The sequence below is a fragment of the Varroa destructor genome, unplaced genomic scaffold (genome assembly GCF_002443255.2).
Source record: "Varroa destructor unplaced genomic scaffold, Vdes_3.0 BEIS01000007.1, whole genome shotgun sequence".
In the NCBI taxonomy this organism is placed as follows: domain Eukaryota; kingdom Metazoa; phylum Arthropoda; class Arachnida; order Mesostigmata; family Varroidae; genus Varroa; species Varroa destructor.
In genome coordinates this window covers 21557206-21578550 of record NW_019211460.1, presented here as the reverse complement: position 1 = coordinate 21578550, position 21345 = coordinate 21557206, and the positions used below count along the sequence as shown (strand labels likewise).

Below are 21345 nucleotides of genomic sequence, written 5' to 3'. Positions count from 1 at the left end.
AGGTTTTCTCCAATGTTTAAATAAAATCTGTGTCAGTTTCTTATATGGCATAATTGTTTGATATTATTTTAATATGTTAATAATAATGATAACTGTTTTTATTTTTTTTAGAGATATATAAAAATCTCTATTTCGTATAGACATTTCCATATTATATAAATAAACACTGCGTCATTTTTTATATTGTATCTATAAAACGTAAAGTTTATTTCATTCACTTAATCTATGCCAGCAACGACATTCAGTAATCACCTTTTAGTGGTATACCTTTTCTGTCTGCCAGTCTATATACTTGCTTAACACACCAGGCACATGCCATCAGCAGTGTGTAGTCAGTCAGTCAGTCACTATCGAATCCTATCACGTAATCCGTTAGCGTCATCGCTAATTAAGGCACTCAATGAAGACGATCACCCACGAGCTTTCAAAAGCCACGAACGATCGGCCTCTAAAACACACGAGAGGTACGTGCGACAACTGTGCCCTGATTCCTCTTCGATCGAATTTCCTTTGCGGCCTGCTGCCACCAGCTGCGTTAGGTGCCCATTATCCTAATCCGTAATTTAAAGTGCCACCGCACCCTAAATCTTGAAGGGGTTTGTCGTGTATCGATGCTATATTTGCTCCAGTGTCTATTGCCGCCTCAGGCTTGTTGTTCCGTCGCTGAGTTGCTGTTTCTAGCATAAAAAACAGCTGTCCATAATATTACGCAGTTTATTACCTTAGCTTAGCCTATTCGGGCCTACACGTTCCTAGGATAGCAACAAACTTAACACCCTCTCACGGGACAGGGCACAGCAGTTAACAGACCCGCAATGGCAATAACATTTGTTTTGTATATATTAATGTTATCCATGAGACACGTACTACTACATGATGACATATATTATTTCTCTTATTAGCATTATTGTATATATATATATATATATTGCGCAATGTACGTTGTTGATGAAGCGATCAGGTGATTAATTGTTTTTCACCAATCGCTGCTTTAATTTTATCTATTCCACCAATTATTTTTAACGACTTTTCATCTTTCCATGTTGAATACCTTCGACAAAAACAACGAGCTTCGATTCAGTATATATATATATATATCTATATGTATGTATTGAACCGAAGCTCGTTATATATGTATGTATATATTGCGCGGCGCTTTTCAAAATTAAACTCTGTCTGTTTTTTGTTTAATTTGTAACTTACAACTGCAGCAGAGTTAAAGATAATATATTTTTCTTCGTCCCCGGTGAACATCATCGCGTCTCGTATTTTCCTATTCAACGTGTCCGGGACTTCAAAGGAAACTAGAAGTAGTATCTTTGAACAGCAGGAGGTCATAGCGTCCCTTAAACAAGGCGACTCCGCGGTGACCTGCTTCGCTTTAATTGTGATAGTGATTGGTACCTTAAGACTTGCTAAATAGTTAATGGATCAGAGGCACTTGTGGACACAGGTTGTTCATCTCGGTCCTTTTCATACTGTTGGTGTTATGATTGGTACTATGCCAGCTATACTAATATGTGTTTCATTACGTATGCGCATATCTGTGAGGACTTACGATTAACTAATATGTCGGCGCCAGTTTTTTCTTCGCTTTTCTACGGGCTGACATATTCGGTGGTCTCGTTATTGGTTGGTTGTCGCTCGCTCATGAAACATGCGGGTGGAGTGTATGATCACATTGAATACAACAGAGCTCCTCCATCATATTTTTCACCATCACTACTATAACATTTTGGCAGCGACATTAATTTAGGTCGGGCATTTCACACGAGTCCAATTGGTCAGAGAACACTGGTTGAGAGTGTTGTGAGGATCGCTACTGTCCGTCATACTCTACACTGATGTGTTGTCATGCATCATTGGCACAGTATATGCACGTGCAAATATATTCAACAATAGCCGGTGCAGTCCCGCGAATGCAAACCGACAGAACGTAACAGATGCACAAGAAATAGAAAACTCATCACGAGGAACGACAACGCATGGGCATCATAAACGCAACCCACAATGCAGGTTACAACGAAGATATGCATACATATGTATATCCAGGCTGTTTAAACATAGTATAGCCTGCTCGCGTGTAAGACGACCCATTTCGTGTTAATGTGCGGGCTGGCACAAGACTACCAAGACAAGCAATCACCTCACGAGTTCTCAGAGGCATAAACTGGCTACCCTTTCAAATTTTCATCCCTCATTCTGTAAAGTTATAATAGCAGAGGACAGGATTGCGGTACATGGCCTCGATTTCTATGAATTCCCAATTAAAACGCACTACCCTACCCATAACGAAACGAGGATACACTGCGATTATTTAATAATCAATAGGTAACATAACGGATTGTTCTCTAAAACGCGAAAAAAGGGTTGTCGATGCGTGCTATGAAGGTAGCGTTTCTCTGTTCTGCAATCCTTGTATCCAAAGTCGCAGGAATCAAAATCCTTATTTCACGGAAAGCTGGTAGTTAATTACGTCCTTCTGGTCCGTGTGAGCGGCACTCGTGTGGATGGAGATTTAACATCAAAGGGACATTCATAATGAAGGTCGATTTGGATTATATTTATTTGCTTGACTGTATGATTTTCCTTTTGTGATATCTTTCGTTTGTGCTCAAGTAAGGTTCCGCGTTCGGGAACAGCGTTCAAGACCGCGCTTGTTGCCGAACGGTAAACGAGATACGTCCTTCTGGGAGTTTTTTTAGGAAATTCCATGCTTCCGTGCGCGTCATGCTAGTTGTAACAGTTTGATTGATCGCCAGAAGCTCGTCGCCAGGTTGGAGACGTCCGTCGCGTTCAGCAGCGCCGCCTACAACAACAACAATGTAAAAAAACACAAATCAACTGCTTCTATCCACAGGAAACAGAATGTCAAATTACGCAGTATCTACTTATATATCACACATATTATAATAGCGCATCTTTAGGGGACTTTGTATACTTACAGCTGAAGATCCGGTTAATAGTAAGGGCACGGTTGCCTAAAGGGGAGTCCTTGCCGCCTTGAAGGGTGAAACCAAGGCCAACCTTGTCCTTTTCTAGAACGATCAGGGTCGCTAAAAAAAATAATAATATATATATATATACATATATGTGATCCTTTTACCGTAATTCACATTGACTAGATATTGAAGATGACGGATAATGACTGAGTTGGGCTTTAGAATAGTTTTTAAGGGACTTTCCTTGAAACCTTTCGATCGTTAAATACAATGTACGTAAATCGATATAAAACGAAGTTTAAATAGTGGCATGCTTCAATAAATCGTTTTCAGTATTCTTCTACTACTAAAATATACATCTGATGAAATACTGGCAGACGTTCCTTACATCCTTGAAAGGTAGGCAGAGGACCGTCACATGAAGGCTCGTCGATCACATCAAGTACACTAGACACGCTGCTGGCTCGACTAAGACTCGAACGTGTCCCTGATGAACCACGTCCGGATGGTTCGCGACTCAACACAAGTACCACTTCGGGTCGTGGGCTTTTGAGAATATCGAGAGCTTCTCGGTGGGTTGCACCCTTTAACGGCCGACCGTTAATGGACAGCACGCGGTCAGCCCGACGGATTCGACCATCGCGATCAGCCGCACTCCCGGTTATCACCTTGTGTACCTATTACGAAAAATGGCGCACATCGAATAGCGTTAGGAAAAAATGTGTACATACAAATCATTACTAAGGTGTTTATTTAAGCAATATGCTTTCGTTAGCGTAGTAGGGGAGAATTTGATTTGATTGTATGACTCATCGACATAAAAGGCGGACCTGAAGCTAGACCTTCTTGTTCACTTACGTGTCTATATTTTTCATTAATCAGTCTATGATTAATGGAAATGTTCTCCGTGAATTTCCGTGACACAGTAAATATTGTTCGACTCTGTACGACTTACCGTGATCTCCTTAGATTCATAGTCGCTTCCTCCTGCAAGAGTGATGCCAGCGCCTGAAGTTGGGCTGTCTTTGTGAAGGACGACCACGTAGACGTCGTGAGCCTCACCTCGGCCGCCCTCTTCTTCAGCAAGCGCTTGGTTTGCATCGTCAATCAGCTGCTGAAGATCCTGTGGTGAGATGAGAGACGATGTTGTGGACGCCAGCGACGTCAACGAGGAATATTGCTCACGGTTGGAGGTTGAGCTAAGTAAAGAAGATACTGAATTTAAACCAGGTTGAAAAAATGAAATCTCTCCTTTGTCAGATATACTGTTTGTTGCTTGCAGCAGCAATACATGGCTAAGCGAGGCTTTCCAATTTCCATGAATAAATGTTTATAATCTTCCCGAAATCGGGCATAAATTTAGACGCTAGACATGTAAAAAAAACAACACTACACATTCTTGCGAAAATATACGTTTGCAAAATTATTATAAACTTACTTTGTTGTTCAGCGTTGTATGACCACTTCTGCGTTATAGAATCGAATCTAATACTAAGCGCAAACTGAATTCCATATACCAAAACGTATGCATGCATATTGTGTATGGATGCTACGCTTTTACTACAATATTTGCCGACAAAAACAGTACGACTCCAGCCCCGTTTATATACCTGTTTCCGGAATCGTTCGAGTCGATACTGGAGAACCGGCGATGCTCCACTGTCTTTAGGGGCCTTTGCACGTCCTCGAAAGTCTTCTTCAGATCAGAAGTGCCTCGAGGAGCAGGCCGAACAGGAGCCGGTACAGGTGATCCTGTGGGCGAAGCTATGGGTGCGGCAGGCGGTGGGCCAGGTGGCGGAATCATGGGCGGCGGTAGTAAGTCTAACCTGTCAGAATTGCTAAACGTCGAGCCGTTGTTGTGTGACATCGATACACTGACTCGTGATGCTGGCTTCGGGACTGGCCCAGTTGGGGGTCGTGTGTCACTGAGTTTGCGAGCGGGAATCGGCGGGGCCGTATCTTGGGCCGATCGTTGTTCCCATTTCGCGGCCAGAGCGCGGAAGTTCTGGGGACCAGGCACGCTGTCGCTATCAACAGAGCTGTTACTCCTAGTAGACAAAATCGTAATAAGGGTAATTGTAGTTGTAATATATTTCTTATAAACAATAATGAAGATTTTGTTACGCGTATTTTTTCCGTAATCTCTGTCTGAAGAGATACAATTAGGGTCACTGGAGTACCGTTTTTATTGTGCTTAGCCAACGACTGATACCAGAAAAAAGCCTAAGTGGTTAACACATGCACGTATGGTAGTTATTACAAATTGTGCGAACAAAAAAGCTTTCTGGTACTTACTGTTGTGAGATGCTGTTTAAGGAAGCTTCAGACTTTGCAGATTTCAATCCACTAGCATTGTAGGCCGACTCAAAACGATGCTCAAGTTGTCTAGAAGCAGGTCGAGGGGGAACAGGAGGTGGACCCATAACAGGACCCTGGCCCAAGGACGATGGCCCATATTGGAATTCCATCGACTGCCATTTTGAACGGGCCTCGCCAATTGAGCTACGCGCGAATAGTTCTGCATCCTACAGGTGTTACATATGTAAGCAGAAATCAGGTGAACACGAAAGTAATTGACATGCTAACTACTATCATTATTAACTAAAATAATTCGTAAGTCGCATTGACTTCTTACGTCAAACAAACAACTGCGGTAACCTCTATTTAAAGATAAAGCATTGTGAGAGCCAACGCGAATAGTTTGCCACTGATTCATCACGGGCAAGTATGGTAATCCATTTATGACGTCTGCGTCGACGTAAAAGAATGACGTACTGGCAACAACGAACTTTGGAAAACCAAAACAACTTTCACTCAAGGAATGTAACGTTTTTTTAACTACACAGGTTTCAACAACACGCTTAAGAAGACGTATACTTCGTTCTTAAGTCCTCGTTAAACCAAAAGTAAGATCCATTACTTTCTATATCTATAAGATCTATATCAACTCATACACACAGGTACATCTTTAGGCTCAGACATATAATTCGGATCAGAATAGCTCTCAGACCGTACGTACTCAGTCGTAGGCTACAAACACGAGTTATAGCTGTTCGCCCAATTAAAGAAAATTTTCTTGGCCTGAAGATTGTTGCATATACCAAACTCATTCCTACATTAACGCACCATCGTATAGTAAATAAATAGAACGATTTTGTGCGGGAACACAGTTGGCATTACGATAAATAAATAACGTAAACAGCTAAGCAGGTCAGTATTTATTATTAGACCGGCATTCTTGGAGCGCGGAAAATCAGCCGATGGTTGGACTCTATTGAATTAAGCATTTTTTGGTAAATGGTGATTAGTATATATTTACATCTAAATCAAACAATTAACTAAATAACGCGTATCGACAACAATATCGATCAATACGTTACAAATGTGTAGACAATGGCTGGTTTTGAAAACAACGGGGACAAGAATAGGTGTAAGACTTCATGCATAATACCTCCTATGTTGGACGACAGAGGCACGGGATCACAACACAGGTTGTTGGAGTACCCCTTAAATGTCGAATATATTATGAGGAGCACCTCGAAGAACGAGGACGCTTATTAATACAGTAGCAAAATGGTTTTTCAAACAACTATTAAGAATTGTCGACTTGTTTCTTTTCAACTATTACACGAACAGCTAATTACTACTGATAATAATAACAAGTTTAGCACTGTCATCATTGTAGACACCTGTAGAGTTCAGTTTTTGAAACGAGATTTGTAAATAAGATGTCTCCATTGTTCTCGCATCATCAGTCGATCTTCTTCTTAGCTAAAAAGAAACATGTCCATAGACAGGATTGAAACTAAAACTTGTCTACCGATCATAATAATTTTTAGTACAGAACGATCATCACCAAACGGAGGTGCTTTTATAAATGTTTCATTGTGTGTTGATTCGTGCTGGTGATCAGTTATTCAGGCAATATGTTTATTTTAGCAATTTTAACAGGCACAATTGCGGGCGAATAGATCGAGTCGATAAACAAACGCACGCTGGAACAAGCGGTCCTTATGTTACGCGGCTATAGGAGTAAATTAGTCCCTTCAACAACTACTTCTGAACAAGGACAGTAAATAAGATGTGTGTAGCACTTAGGCCGACTGAACTGAGTGAAGTGCAATGAAACAGATGAATTTTTTGCTTTTCTCATGCTTCTATTATAACTTTTTATAGTAAATAATTGGAAATTAACTAGTTCCTTTAATAATTTCTATACTTGATATAGTTTTTCCTCGTTAAAATAATACAAGTTTTTGATAATTATTATTGCCTTGTTGATTTTTTCTTCTTTTATTAAGAGAGGTGTTGGAACAGCTACTCCTTCATCCAGAAATACATTTCATGGGGGATGGCTGTAGATTTGGGTATTAGTGGCTACGATAGACTCCCGCAGCATACGGCACGTTCACTCGAATGAATAACACGATTCCAATTTCGCTAGTTCGCCCGTAAGCGCCTTACCCTGAGGTCCAATAGGGCTTTTACCACGACCCGGCCAGCGACCTCCGCTTTATTGTGGCCTCCTTCCCTAATCTATTTTTGGCCACACAGGACTTGAGGACCGGGGTCTTTAGACACGTTTCCAATGTTTGGCCGTATTGTGCAGGTGACTTGAAAAGGAAAGTACATGAAGAAGCCTTATTGTGCCTCTTCGTGTAGTTTCCTTTTCAAGCACCTTTGAACGCAGCCATCTTAATATTGAATCTTCTAGCGCTAGAGCTTCGTACCGACCCAAGTTCTCATAGGCTTACACATAAACACACTTTATATTAAGCGACGTAAATAACCAGCTGATTCATGATTACGCTGTTCTTCGTTAATCTACAGACTCATCGTTAATAAAAGTGTTGATAGCGTTTGCCGACGATATCAACAAGAAATCATCAAGCTATACGTTATTCGATATTTGGATGTTGTATTTCGTTAGTATTATATTATACTTAACTGTTGTCACTTTTTTTAGCATTACTATGAATGACACATTACCTTAATGGTAGTGATATTGGCGAATGAACCGCTACGGCCGTTTCTGCTACGGCTCACGTCGCACGCGTCTTCCTGGAAAGAGTTCGTGCTATCCTGGCTAGAGCACGAGCTAAGGTATCTTTCAATGAGCTCTCCTTTCGGCGGAGTAACGTCTTGAGAAGAACCGTTTTCAGGAAGCGGCGGCGCGGGGCGGGATGGAGTATTCCCTGAAAAGAGAATTGATTTCGTCAAAATCTTTCTAACGATATGTTTGCGATAAAGCACGTATGTCGTTTGCTGAAACTTGCTTTCAAAGATACAGTTTCTTCTTTTAACTGGAGCTGCAGCTCGCCGATGTCTGTCAATTTCATTCTGATTATATACTTACCTGCATTCAGAACATAAAAAAAGCAAAGAAAAACTTTTTAAAACATCTAAATATAATACTGTAAATTAAATAAAATGCCGTCTTGGTGCATACGTTTCACTTGTTCTTTTTTCAACTTTCTTCCCCTCAGCCACGCTTCGTCACTGGTTCTATATTGCTGCAATGACCCTATTGAAATAATAGACCTATAAAAAGTGTAATGCTTAAAAAAGTGCTGAGTCGGGCTCAACTGACCGCTATACAATCTTAATCGATAAATTATTTTCAATTGATCATAGACGTTGCAACCTCTTCGTTAATGAATGCCCGCTTGCAACTGTCGGTGCATGAACACAAGTACATACTCTTACAAATGAAAAATAAGCCTTACAATAATCCATCGAATGTAACTCAACGCACCAAAATCAATTCGTATGAGATCAGACGTAAAATCATGGAAGTTATTGTAGACGTTAGTCTCGAACGCGCTACGTTTCTCTTGCGGGAGTCCTTTAATAATCTCACTCACAGCCGCACTCTCACTCATTGATGGCTTAGCATCAAGTAGCAACTGACGTTTTCGTATTGCGTAAATTAACGGATCGTTTACTGTACAACGAAAATCGAGCGCCCGCTCAAATTCGTCGCAAAACGCCGCTTCAACTACTGTCGATATAATGCTGTCAAGTGTCGGAGTCATGATTGGCCGCCGTTCACATTAGACGACAATCGTCGATGAGCGGAACGTTGTCGAAGGTGTACGACCAGAGAACTCCTTAAGAGTTCTCTATGCTGCCAACCCCTCTATCTGGCAGCGAGAAAACTACCCATCGCACAGTACCGACTCTGACTGCCCTTTCTCCACTCTCCAGCGATCTCCATCCACGAGGAAGGGTATTTTTCTATTTTGATATTATGGCCACGGCAGCCCCGGCTGTCTAAAACCATTATGGAGATCGCGCGCCTGAGGCTGAGTTCGTTTTCATTAGCGTGACAGCGGCCCCGTGCGTTGTCCCCACCAGTTCTCCATAAAGTTAGTTTGTTCATCCGTACAAAGTAACATCGTCGAACGCCAGCTTCCATAACTGATTCGCCAACGATAATCTTTTGAAGGAAAGGACCCGTCGGTTTTTCCATCCAGAACATCGATGATGCGTCGCTCAGGCTGGGACACTCAAACATAAGGTATGTTATCATTCCTCCGCTACTGGGCCGGAGCTTCCTGAACAGCAGAACCCATTGGGCAAAGACATCCAAGAGCTTTCGTGTTGAATGGTACTGCTATTGCCACCGCCGCTAACTGACGGAATCGTTGAAGGCGAACTCAGGGAAAGTGCATTTTGTTGAACAGATAAATCCAGAAGAAGGGTCGGCGAGCAGACTAGAGTATGAGCCAGTTCCTAGTAAGATCGTATCGGTAGGTATCGCACATGAAGGAACTGTACTGGATAGAGCAAAACTAAGAATCGACCTAAAGACATATAGAAACATATAGGTCAGCAGTAGTCCTGCTGAGAAAGAATTCTGGCTAAGGGTTGAGAAGACGGCTGCGGAAGGAATATGGCCGAATGACTGCGTTAACAGGATCGAAACAGCTAAGCAATGCATACTACAGCGTAGTAGGACCCTTGTAGAAGTAAACCTGTGTAATCATGTACGCGTGTATATGAGTGAGGAATATGTACGGAGATATCAAGAGACGACTTTGGATTTAAAAGGTGTAGAAATATGGTGCAGTAATCTTCAAAGACGCACTCCACAGCAAAGAATAAAGTTACCTAAATATACGGTACCAACCGACAGAAACCAACAGAAAAATAACAAATGCTATGTACTACAGGGGAAAATATTTAGAAATTTAGAAGAAAATAGAAGGTATACCGTAACTGTTTGCGAAAAAAATATAGAACATCATTATACTAAGATAGTAGTATTCAGAACTTCAGTTATCTCTAATGACCGCCTTTTGATATTTTTCGAGAGAGAATAGGAACGAGCTGTACAATAACTTATTGTAATCTGAATTTTAGAGAAGCGACATTTTGTGCTTGCTAACAGTGTTTTACTCAACAACAATGTTTAGTATAATCAATACGAAAAAAACAATTCGTTTATTATTCAATACATACATTCGTTGACTTCGTTGAATCCGAGACTTTTTCGGAATACTGACGAAAGGGGTGGTGCCGAACTCCTGTGTTCTACAAGTGGTCGCGAACTTTGCGCTTTCTGGGCTCGCTGGGCCACGACCGGAGTACTGTCAACTTTTGCCACAGTTGGGCTTGTTATGATAACGGGAAGTAGTTTAGAACTTGCCGGAGCTGGAGGTACAGATTTGGATAGCACGAGGCCTTTCAGTTTGGGTTTGGGCTCGGATGATGGTTCCAACATAGACATAAGCATCCCGCAATAGCGCTTCTGTGAAGCCTCACGATACTTAGAGTACACTGAGGATACTGAACCTCGCCTAAAATGCATAATACGTAAAACGCTTTCCTGCTCAGTACCAGTATACATCTCACAGGGCTACTAAAGGTGTATACCAACAACTATTACCATAGATACACACACGCACCAATTCAACACATACAATGCAGATATGATTGCATTATAATGTATGAAGCTGCCATATGACAAAAATTATACATATATATATACTATACGAAAAAGAATCTTAAATTGGAAATGAACTGTTTCTACGTGCCTGTCCCCATTGATTGGTGACTGGTATTGATTAGCGAGGAGAGCACTCTCCGGATGCGTCGGCGAAGCGGAGAAAGACGGCGAAGGTGACTTGTGTGTGGGTGATGGACTTTCGTCGGAAGATGGCGTCGAGCAGAAGACGCCAGAATCGTCGACGGACACCGATTTGTGACCTCGGAAAGCGTCCTTCCAACCGCCTCGAATAGACATGTTACTTATGTCGAGACCTGTCGGTTCTTCGGTAAAGCTTGAAGGAAACTCGTGGCCATCCGGAGGCAATCGACTACCAGCAGTAGTGGTGTTGTTCCCGTTGAATCTCACCGCTGTCGTTAGCATCTTGACCTCTTCCTTTGGTTTTCCACTTTGAACTTGATCAAGATTTCTAGTGAAATACTAAAAAATATATGGATCATAATAATGCTATATGTGAATATAGTTTTAGACTTGTTTTAGACGAGAATTAATGAGCAATTTCTTTCCTGTAATGGATCACTATTGCCTACCAACACTTCATGATCAAAACAGGACAGTGTAAAGGTAGTAGTTTAGCGTCTTTAGAACATTCATTTCTCATCCGATATTATTTTTTCCATGAGTAGACGCAGCTGGTAAAATAAAACATTATTATAAGCAGCTAGCTAACATAATGCTATGTTAAAAGTTGCAGTTCTACACAAATTCTCTCGTGCTCACTATAGAGCTATAGCTTTTATAATGTTACAATGATGAAAAATTAAGACTTTGGAAGAACAACCGGATTCGGTTATTCGGTGTTTTCAATCGGTAACGAGGTGACTTTTGTATCCCTTTAAATAAGGTAAAAGCCATTGCTTTAAAACAGTGCAACGGATATGCCAGTATCCGTTTGTTGAATACGTGTTCTCCATGAAGTACTAGACTGTGCATAGCTCATAGTGATAGTAGCCTAGAATATACCAGTCAATGAACTCTTATCATACAAACAGACCGTCAGTATATTCGGCTATAGAATCGAAATTTTACTATACTGCGTAGCTAACATGAAATGGCTACTTTTTTATTTATGTAGTATTTGGTAGCTATAGTCCAGCAACGATGAGACAACGAGTACGCAGTACATATTGTAACATCAAAACTGGCACGTGTCAAGCGTAACTGACGTAACATGTAACAATGGAACTAAGTTAATTGATTGAAATTGCAATTTCTAAGGGAACTTAGTGCATTGGTAACGCAGAAAGATCAGCCAAACCACCGTATCACCTCAGGACAGGATCAATTTTGTTCCTTTAGTTTCAAATCGAAATGGCAATAACTCAGCCAGAACCAGCGACGGTACCTAGTAAACCTATGTCACATGTTGTAGCAGTACAAACATGTCACTTTAGTAAATATACATTGAAACTAAGCCTATGTAAATATGGGATTCTTGAATAATGCGACTGCTATTAAGAATGAGGTAGAAAGGATATTGTAATATTCTGTCTTTTACCCTTGGAAGCTAAGTTCATTTACTACCTGTAGAAAAAATAACCCCATTCAAAGGCTGCTAGCTATTCTTGCCATGAAACTTACTTACGGAGTGCTCAAGTTCTCGTACTGTTTCGCAAGTCACTCCTGTATAATCTCAAAACCTTACCCCAAAAATACTTCAAAAAATTGTAAAAGTCTTTTGTTCTCTTCAATACACCCTCGCTCTCCTCGAAACTCACATGTTTGTTCGCATAATGCACATGAAGCATTTCAAAAATAACGATCATACCTGCGTCTTTTCCACCTTGTCTTCGACGGTTCCGTGTCCTGTAAAAGAGTTTTCACGTGCGGGCTCTGCTTGACGAACTATATCCGATTCTCTCTCTTGACTCGGCAAAAGCTGAACGTCGTCGTAGTCTTTCCACTCTTCCTGCTGTTGAACCTGCTGCTCGGTTTCTTGCTCCGGAGCGGTCAAACTTTCTTGCTGGACCTCTGTTTTCTGCAGAAGGTCTATTTCGGGGGAGAGCTCGTGGCGGCTGCCGACGACGTGACTCGACGGGGGATGGGCGGCCACGGAAGTGCGGCCATCCGAAAGCGTGTTACTCGCATTCGCGGCGACAACTGTAGACTCTACGAATTAAAATTGTGCAAACACAGACAAATAAGTAAAGACTGGAATAGCTGAATGTGTACATGTTACCTCCCAGAGGCGGGGAATGATTCTGTTGGTAACAATTCACGTAGAATATTAACATGTTCTTTATTATAGGATGAATTTTCATTAATCGGAATTGGATTTCTTGGAAAACCGCAACAGAAATTGCCGTAATAGGACTGTTCCGCATATACATAAATATGTATGTTGTTAAAATGTATGCGTTTCAGGTTCCGGCTGTGGACACATAATACCCTTTAGCCGGCTGGTCAGTCACTCGCCAATGTTACAAATTTGATGGCTGTGCAGGAATCGCGAAACAGGAGGGAATAAACGATCAAGTTCGCCTTTTGGAGGGTCAGCATAAGCTTGGGGGGGCAGGAGTTCACGACTTTGACGATAAATAGGCGGTTAACCGTCTAAATGGCTACAAGGGATTGTGGGTCCGGCGACCGCACAACTTGGTTCAAGGACCAAGTTGATACTATTTACGTGGCCCAGTTTTGGTGTGGTGCGATCCAAAAATCTTGCCTAGGGCAGATAAGTAAAGAGCTTTTCAAACAAAAACCGAACAAGCGTTATTCGGATGAGGTCGGCCCTGGTCGGATGAGGGAAGTTCTTCAGACGTATGGGGGTGGAAGGAACATCTTTTGAGAGCTTCATCAAAAAAACTGGTCCGGATGGACTAACTGCGTTAATGGAGCTTGATTACGACTACACTCCTTTTTGTCTAATATCAGGAAAAGAGCGAAATCTATCGCTTTCATAAATTGCGTTGCAGGGGCAAACCCGACTTTCTACGGTACCTTGATTCAGGCAGTTAGACGCTGTACGGATGAGGATAACGAGAAGAATCAGCTACCAGCCGACGGATCTACGGGATTAACGAGCCGATGTAATGTGTTAACGTTGCAGAACACAAGCAGTAAACTGCCCATAACTGTGACCGGCGGACGCCAGGAGTCATTGAAACTGATGGCGCTGTCAAAGTTTGACATCAGAGTTGTAGAGTGGATTGGTGCAGGCGGTGCTGAATATCAACGATTAGGCGAGCGCCGACTCAACCGTGTTTTTGGAATACATCGACGTGTGGCTTCAGGGGCAGATCGCCAAGCTGGGCGTCGAGCTCGTTGATGCGCAACAGTAACCCTTGAGCGTTACGGGGTAATTCAAGATCGCCAGAAATCAGGTGGAAATATATGGTCGTTAACAATCCGGAATACCACATTATTCGCGGAGTACCCTGTCAGGGGGATCATTTCATTTGATACAATAAGTCCGAGTTATTTTTGTACCAGGACGGATCAGCTTATATCCCCTGAAGCGTTGAAATAAGTATTGGCAGCACTGCTTACCAAAGGCGCCAGTCCGGGTAAACGGGGTTGCTCATTCATCTCCCATGCGTAACTGTATAAGTTGTACAGCATAGTGGCTACAGGTTCGGAGGGTGAGTGAAAGGTTGTGGTAACCGATCTCGAAATATGGCTTGTTTGGGTATACCAGCATTCAGTTAAACTGGGCCCGAAAACGCACGATACTTTCTGATCCAAAAGTTTCTAGTACATTTACTTATCCACTGGGTGTATAGCCCGAAGTCCGTATTGAGGGGCGCGCCATTTTAGTGGAATTGTTGAATGACCATTTTGGGCATCTGTGCAAAAAGCGGAATTTCTAGTTTAAAAATTCATCCATCTCACAAAAGTTCACAATTTGTCATTTGGCATTTGCCAATCCAGGTTTAAAAATTTAGTTTAACAATGCCTGAAACACATCGTGACTCGCCTCAAGTAGTAGCCTCTGTGCTAGCAAGTCTCCTTTCTCATGCTCAACAACGCCATATATAAACACATGGAATCTGTCGTGGCCTAAAATTCCGTGGACACGACAAATTTCCAGTCATTTAAACACTGCAGCGCACCAACGACAAAGAGGGATTCGCCAAGGTATAGTCCGTCACGTTCTACGTCTTCTTTGTTGTTTTGCTTTTTTGCGGGCTTCAATACTTCAATAGCGGGCAAGCTGCCAGAATCGGTTACCTATACGTGATACCCTTTCTCCCCCATTGCCGATTAGCGTTGGCGCAGCGAGCCCGCATTGCGATGGAGGTACAATAGATGCTGGATGTCGGCGTGATAGAATTATTTTCCCCATTCCTGGTGTCCTTGTAAAAAAAAAAGGCATGATTCGACTCGGTTTATTCTCCGTGCTGCGAATTCCCGAATACAACTGCATACCCGAGTATCAGCCTTAGATCTGGCAAGCATTTATTGACAGACTTACATGCATAACTTACAGGGATAAGAAGTGATTATTCGGCACCTGTACGGCTTGTATCAAGTTAAGAGGACGCCTTTGGACTGCCTAGGCCTCCGGCAACGTTCAAGCGGTTAGTGTAACGAATTCTGGGTAAATTGCGATATTAAATAGCCTTGGTTTTTGCAGATATTGTAGAGTCTTCCGAAGGAATTGAAAAACACATGCGTCAGTTTCGTTATCTGTTCTCAGCACTGTAGGTTTACGCGTTAGAGCGTCATAATGTTTGTTTGCTATGCAAAAAAATTTTATAGCTTGCCCTCTGCCAACATAGAAAGCAGCCGTTAACGATGCCCTGAAACTTCCCAGGACGGTTCGCTAGTTGTGGAACTTCCTCAAGCCTGGGCTGGTCTCTATTGCCCAGTACTAGGCTGATCAAAAGCGCGTGGTGACGTATGCTAGTAGGCAACTTCCAACCCACAAGACAAAATGCAGTTTGTCGAAAACCAAATATGCAGATGCTGTGTGGACTATAATTTTCCTAGGAGTAATTCCATCCATACCTGTCTGGGCGGCGGTTTATAGTGGCCACCGACAGCAATATGTTCTAGCACCAGCTATTCATCGAGACCTCCACCCAGTGTTGGCTCAACGGGTGCTGAAATTGTTGAAGTACAATTTCGAGGTTCAAAGCCGGAGTGGCATGGCAAACTGCAACGCAAACGTTTGTGATGTTGACGGTAAAAAAATGAACTACGGTACCGTTCTCAGGTCGATCAAGCAAGCCCGCGCTAGACTCTGATAATGACCACGTTTCAGGCAGAAGGCAAGGTTGCGTTGCCATCAAAGGACGGGGAAGTGACCGAATTCCTATTGAACAGAGCCATATTTTGGGCCGCGGGATTTCCGAGCGGTCCTATGACCGGCAGAGCCTCTCCATATCGCGAACGTAATCCGGGCTTGGGTCCGTTGATTAGTTCACGATTGGAAGAATTGGGCGAATTGAATTTTTTTATCAGAGTACAGTCGCTGGCGCCAATTGCTTACTTGCCTTACTTTCTACATGAATATGTTGGACGAAGAAGTCCCATCGAATACACTGGCCGAAATTTGATTCTAGTCAATATTTTTCCGATTGGGGGGAAACGAAAATTTAAAGTTTATTGTAATTAATAAGTGGAACATTTTATTTATTTTTTTTAGGTTAATAATTTTCAATATCTATGGTAGAAAAAATGGACACTCTATGTAGGTTTATTTACGATTTAACTATGAACAATATGTAAATAAAAACCGAGGTTATAGTTATTCAAACTGTGTATGCATTAAAAATATATATAATTCTCTTATTACCAAATCGAATTGTATTTTTACTTTTATAAATGACGTTAAAAAATACTTATATAAAAAAAGAAATTGCATAAACACCAATCGTTTTCTATTAAATAGATAAACATATGCAAAATATAACGTAGCTATGACGCCATCTCCTCAAATATGATAATTATAAGATTATTCTATTATTATATTGTGTTCTATTGTTGTGGTTTAATAGTTAATTAGATCGCTTTTAAGTATTAGATAAAGACAACAGTGATAAATACTACAATTGACTATCTTAATAAAAGCTACTAGATAAAACATATTTAAACAAAAGTAAAAACAACATACCGAATCATTTTACTGTACATAAATATAAATATGCACGCAAGTCGTTCAGGACAAGTCGCAATATTGGGCAATGCAACGGACGATCTAATGTTTAACACATCTTATGGCATAAGATAAATGGGTGGCGGGTATGAAGCTGTATAACAAAAACATTCTTCTAACCGGTAATTGCTTTTTTGAAATAGTTCCTTTTGAAACATGTTAGCGGGTGCTTTGTTCAAATAACCTTACCCCTTTTATAGCATGCGACTAAAATAGGTAACGCTTCGTTAACCTTGTTCCCAATAATTCTCTTTTTTTTTTTTTTTTTTGTAGCATTTTTCATCAGTTACGCTTTTTCATCTCGCTTCTAATTTGGACTCCTGATATTCGGCGTTTGTAAGCCTACGAATACGAGAAATGGAAATTAAATGTTGAAAAATAGTCATAAAATTTTGGCTTTTGGAATTACGAACGGAGTAATATTCTAGAGATTTGCCGGGCAAAATGACGAACGCTACAACCACATTAGAGCGATGGCTGGTAGCGTCGAGCAAAAATGCTTAGCTTATTTGATAAAACTGAAATCCGGGGCAAATGCACGGTGTTGAACCCAGCGCAGTTGATGTTTACTTTTTTGTAAATGGCGTCTCGACGACAGGATCAAAATAGTCAGCGACTGAAATTCTGCGTATGTGTTTGGTGTTAATAAGAGTATGTATAAAAGGAAAACAAGACACTTCACAAAACAGATACCATTTGTCATGTATCATTTAACTTTCTGAGTGTCGTAGGTCGCAAATTATGTAGCATGGATACGTTTCAAATAATAATCCGGAAGGCAAACAGATGGAATTTCACGACTGAAATGACTGATCTTTCAAGAAGCAGCCGGCCCCTAGTAGAAAGGTCAAGAAAGCTAGAAACTGTGTTTATATGGCCGGCGTGCTCTAAGTGTCTGAAGTAATAACAATGACATTAATAACAACTATAGTGCAAATGAGTGCAATAATACAAGTAATGGTAATGCTACTGGAGAAATCTTGACCAGCAGCCTGACAAAGGCGCGGTAGTTATGTACAAGAAAAAAATGGCGCTTACTGTCATAGACCGATATATATATCTTTCAGGGCGCTTTCGTTAGAAGGGCATTTGAGTGAGGCAATCTGAGGCAAATTCTGCCTTTACCAATTACATGCGGTGCTAATAAGATCTGCTTTTCCAATAGGGGGGAATAATATCTACGAAAAGGGATATTTGACATTAACGAGGACAAACACAGAGTGCTCGCATATCAATCTAGTACGTTCTGTGACTATCTTGAGGCTGGCAGAAAATCTGATACCTGTCCTTTTTCTGTCGGATCAGTTCTTCACGGGTGTTCCCATAACGTCAAACATTTCACAGTTGAAATACCGTTCTGGTAAAAAGCCTTCAAATGATAATAATACAAACGCGTACTTAGTATGCTGCTATCCAGTTGCCATTGGATAACTGCATCCATCGTAGCAGTTATGCACCGACGAAATCACCCATGATCCGCTCATGGGTGTGCCACTCATCATGTTCTGAATGTCACCTATAACGCGAGTATTTGATGCAGTAATTCGCAGAGGAACGTAACGATGGCCACTATTATCAGTCACAAATGGTACAATTGTTACATGGGAACTAATAACGTAACTGTTGTTGGCGGTGGCTTTTTCTGCCTAACGCTGATCAGTTAAAAAAATGACGGGGTTTGCCTGGCTGTGTGGTCGCTCGGTAGCCCTGTGATTTGGTGACCCGTACGACACTACATAAACAAAACTAGACGAATGACAAAACAAGTTAAGCTTGCTAAGTCAAGTAAGCCACCGATAAAAATTCGCGAGTGGGACGTGGCACGCGGAACTGAATGTCCGTTCAGCGATGGTAGATGCTGCTGGTGCTGTCCAGAGCGACGAGGGGAGAAACATCGCCATTGCTGTTGTTGTTGCCTGCTGGTTTCGCTCATGTAGTCTTGCAGGGGCTTTTTATTTGTGGCTGGCCCGTGCTAAGACAGTAATGAGAGTGGGAAAAAATGACTGGAGAAGGGAACCGTAGGGTCCACAGCGAAAGAACGATTTCATCCAGCACTATGTATAAGGAGTCAACCAGTGGAGGAGCTCACAAAGTTTGGAGTCGTAGCAGCAGTGATGACTCTCTGAATCGCACATTACAGAATATAACAAAACGTACTAGCTCTATAGCAGCTTTACCGGCATGAGGTCGGAGGTCAACATTGAAGCGTGTAAGATCTGAAAACCGACAACTGAAACTCGCTAAAGTCGCGGAAACGACCCCACTTGCTTTTGCCGAGGCAGCAGACTGAAGTCGGCTAACCAACACCAAAGATGATCACCGCGGGTCATTTGTCGAACTATTGTGTTTCTTTCCACTCGGGCGTCTCTGATACTGTGACGCTTTAGCCAATGCACTCAGCTCGCGGCACCAGATCTGAGCTGGTAAAATCTATTTTACCTCTAGCTGCTGCGAAAATTATATGGCACAGCCGATGTATGTAGGTGCAACCGTGTACCTTCCATTTACCTTTAGCAACTGCTAGAATCTGGAATAGGCAACGCTTTGGCAACTGTATCTGTCCCAGCAAGCGCACCCAGACAGTCAGTTGTCTGTATACATATATATATATATATATATATATATATATATATATATATATAATATATATTAGGAAGCTAAGGTCTTCTGCTAACGGCGAGAATTTTGTTTGCTTCACAGGTTCTTTACAGCTGACAATGTTGATTACCGGGGCCAACGAAGATGATAGCAGTCAAGGTAGGTCCAAAGGAAACAGAAGACAAAAGGTGTCTGTCCGAAAGCTTAAAAAAGACGAGGCGATAACCTGATGGTAACAGTGGAATAAGAAGTGAACAAACGAATTAGGGATGAATAGGCAAATCGAAATGGGAATAGACGAAGTAAGCGCACCGGTGGATGGGCAGAGGCCGTAACGTTTTTGTGCGTAAAGGTTTGGTGACCCCTGGCTTCATTTTAATATTGTCTGATGTGGGGGTCTCACGTCAACAGCTACGTGCCAGCAGAAACATTTGCAATAGCAAAATGACAACAGCAACAGCATCTGTCACCGATGAAAAAGTTCAGAGCTACCTTATTATAAGCGTACTTTCGTAGTCAAACGAATGACCATTATCTTTTCATACATTTCTAATAGACTCATCATCGACTAGCTTTTCATTCGTCGCGATCAGTAATAGCAGAGTCGACGTAGTGGGCACCATTACTCTTATTACTCTCGCGCCAATGCATGGAGTGAATTTATTATAAAGTACAATAACAACGACAAAGACGATCAAGACGACTGTGGTCAAGTGTCACCCATGAAGCACCGTGAAGACGACAGCAATCCCATACTCAGTTCTTTTAAAACGGGTCGACAGGAAGGCAACGGCCCTGGGTTTGTCGATCTATTTGAGCGCTTACATGTTTCGTTCTTGAGCCTAAGAGAAATAAAGAATCTTATTTTCATATTTGGAGCTGTCATCGAGAAATAAAAGCTCAAGAAGTGAGGCCATTGGCGAAACAATCCTCCACAGACCCCCCCCACCCCCGCGCTGCCCTTTACAATGCACGCCGCTGACAGACAGTAAAAGCAACGGGATAGCTCCGTTCATTCACAACAACGAGGGACACGTTGCCCTGTACGAGCTTCCTCTTACCAGAACTAATCCATTTGCAATCCTAGGAAATTGTATCCAAACTTATTCTGAGATATTTTCCTCTTCGACCAGAGTGACCTGATGCGATGCCACCTTATATATCGTAGAGTACTTACGAATTTTATTTTATACATAAAAGCTTTCTGACATTAAAGTAGAATCAAGGTACTGAAAAACAAATCAGAAATTCACAAGTATGTAATTCCAAAAAAATGCAATCTGGAGTGGGATAAAATTAAGGCCTAGGAATAATAAATGAGAATTCAGAGGAGGACAGCACAAGGACACATACGTATAATAGGAGCAGGCTAAAAATAAAATACAAAGCCGATACCAGTCGGCTGCGGGGTTGTGTGGTAGTCGTTGTGTCAAGTAGGATACCTAAATACTATTAGTTAATAATTGATGCCATGTAGCAATGCATTGCCTTGAAAATCGAACACACGGGAAATGCTGCAAACAAAGAGAACTGTAGTAGGTAAATAAACTCAGTACAAGCACGCATTGAACGCTGCCTTAAGCAAACAAAAACACAATTTCCCTTATGCGTAGTGTTGATGTCTATGATTTATAGCGATATCGGCTGTAAACCGTGTTTACACCCCGCGTCACCTTGCGCCATCTCGATGAATT

The 21345-nt window shown here is 41.7% G+C and overlaps 1 protein-coding gene across 8 annotated transcripts in view; it reads right to left on the bottom strand.

Annotated features, from left to right (window-relative positions):
- Window positions 1–174: 174 nt before the first annotated feature.
- The window catches only part of bbg (PDZ domain-containing protein big bang), a 209318-nt gene continuing 188147 nt past the window's right edge, over window positions 175–21345 (bottom strand). For all 8 annotated transcript variants that reach the window (XM_086974818.1, XM_086974817.1, XM_086974815.1 and 5 more), the window contains 10 exons: window positions 12722–13062; window positions 10982–11373; window positions 10407–10744; window positions 7932–8137; window positions 5238–5467; window positions 4553–4990; window positions 3898–4141; window positions 3331–3619; window positions 2946–3056; window positions 175–2809 (listed from right to left, as the gene is read on the bottom strand). In XM_086974818.1, coding sequence (XP_086830944.1) covers window positions 2646–2809; window positions 2946–3056; window positions 3331–3619; window positions 3898–4141; window positions 4553–4990; window positions 5238–5467; window positions 7932–8137; window positions 10407–10744; window positions 10982–11373; window positions 12722–13062 — 2753 coding nt within the window. In that variant the 3' untranslated portion in view covers window positions 175–2645. The remainder of the gene's footprint in view (window positions 2810–2945; window positions 3057–3330; window positions 3620–3897; window positions 4142–4552; window positions 4991–5237; window positions 5468–7931; window positions 8138–10406; window positions 10745–10981; window positions 11374–12721; window positions 13063–21345) is intronic.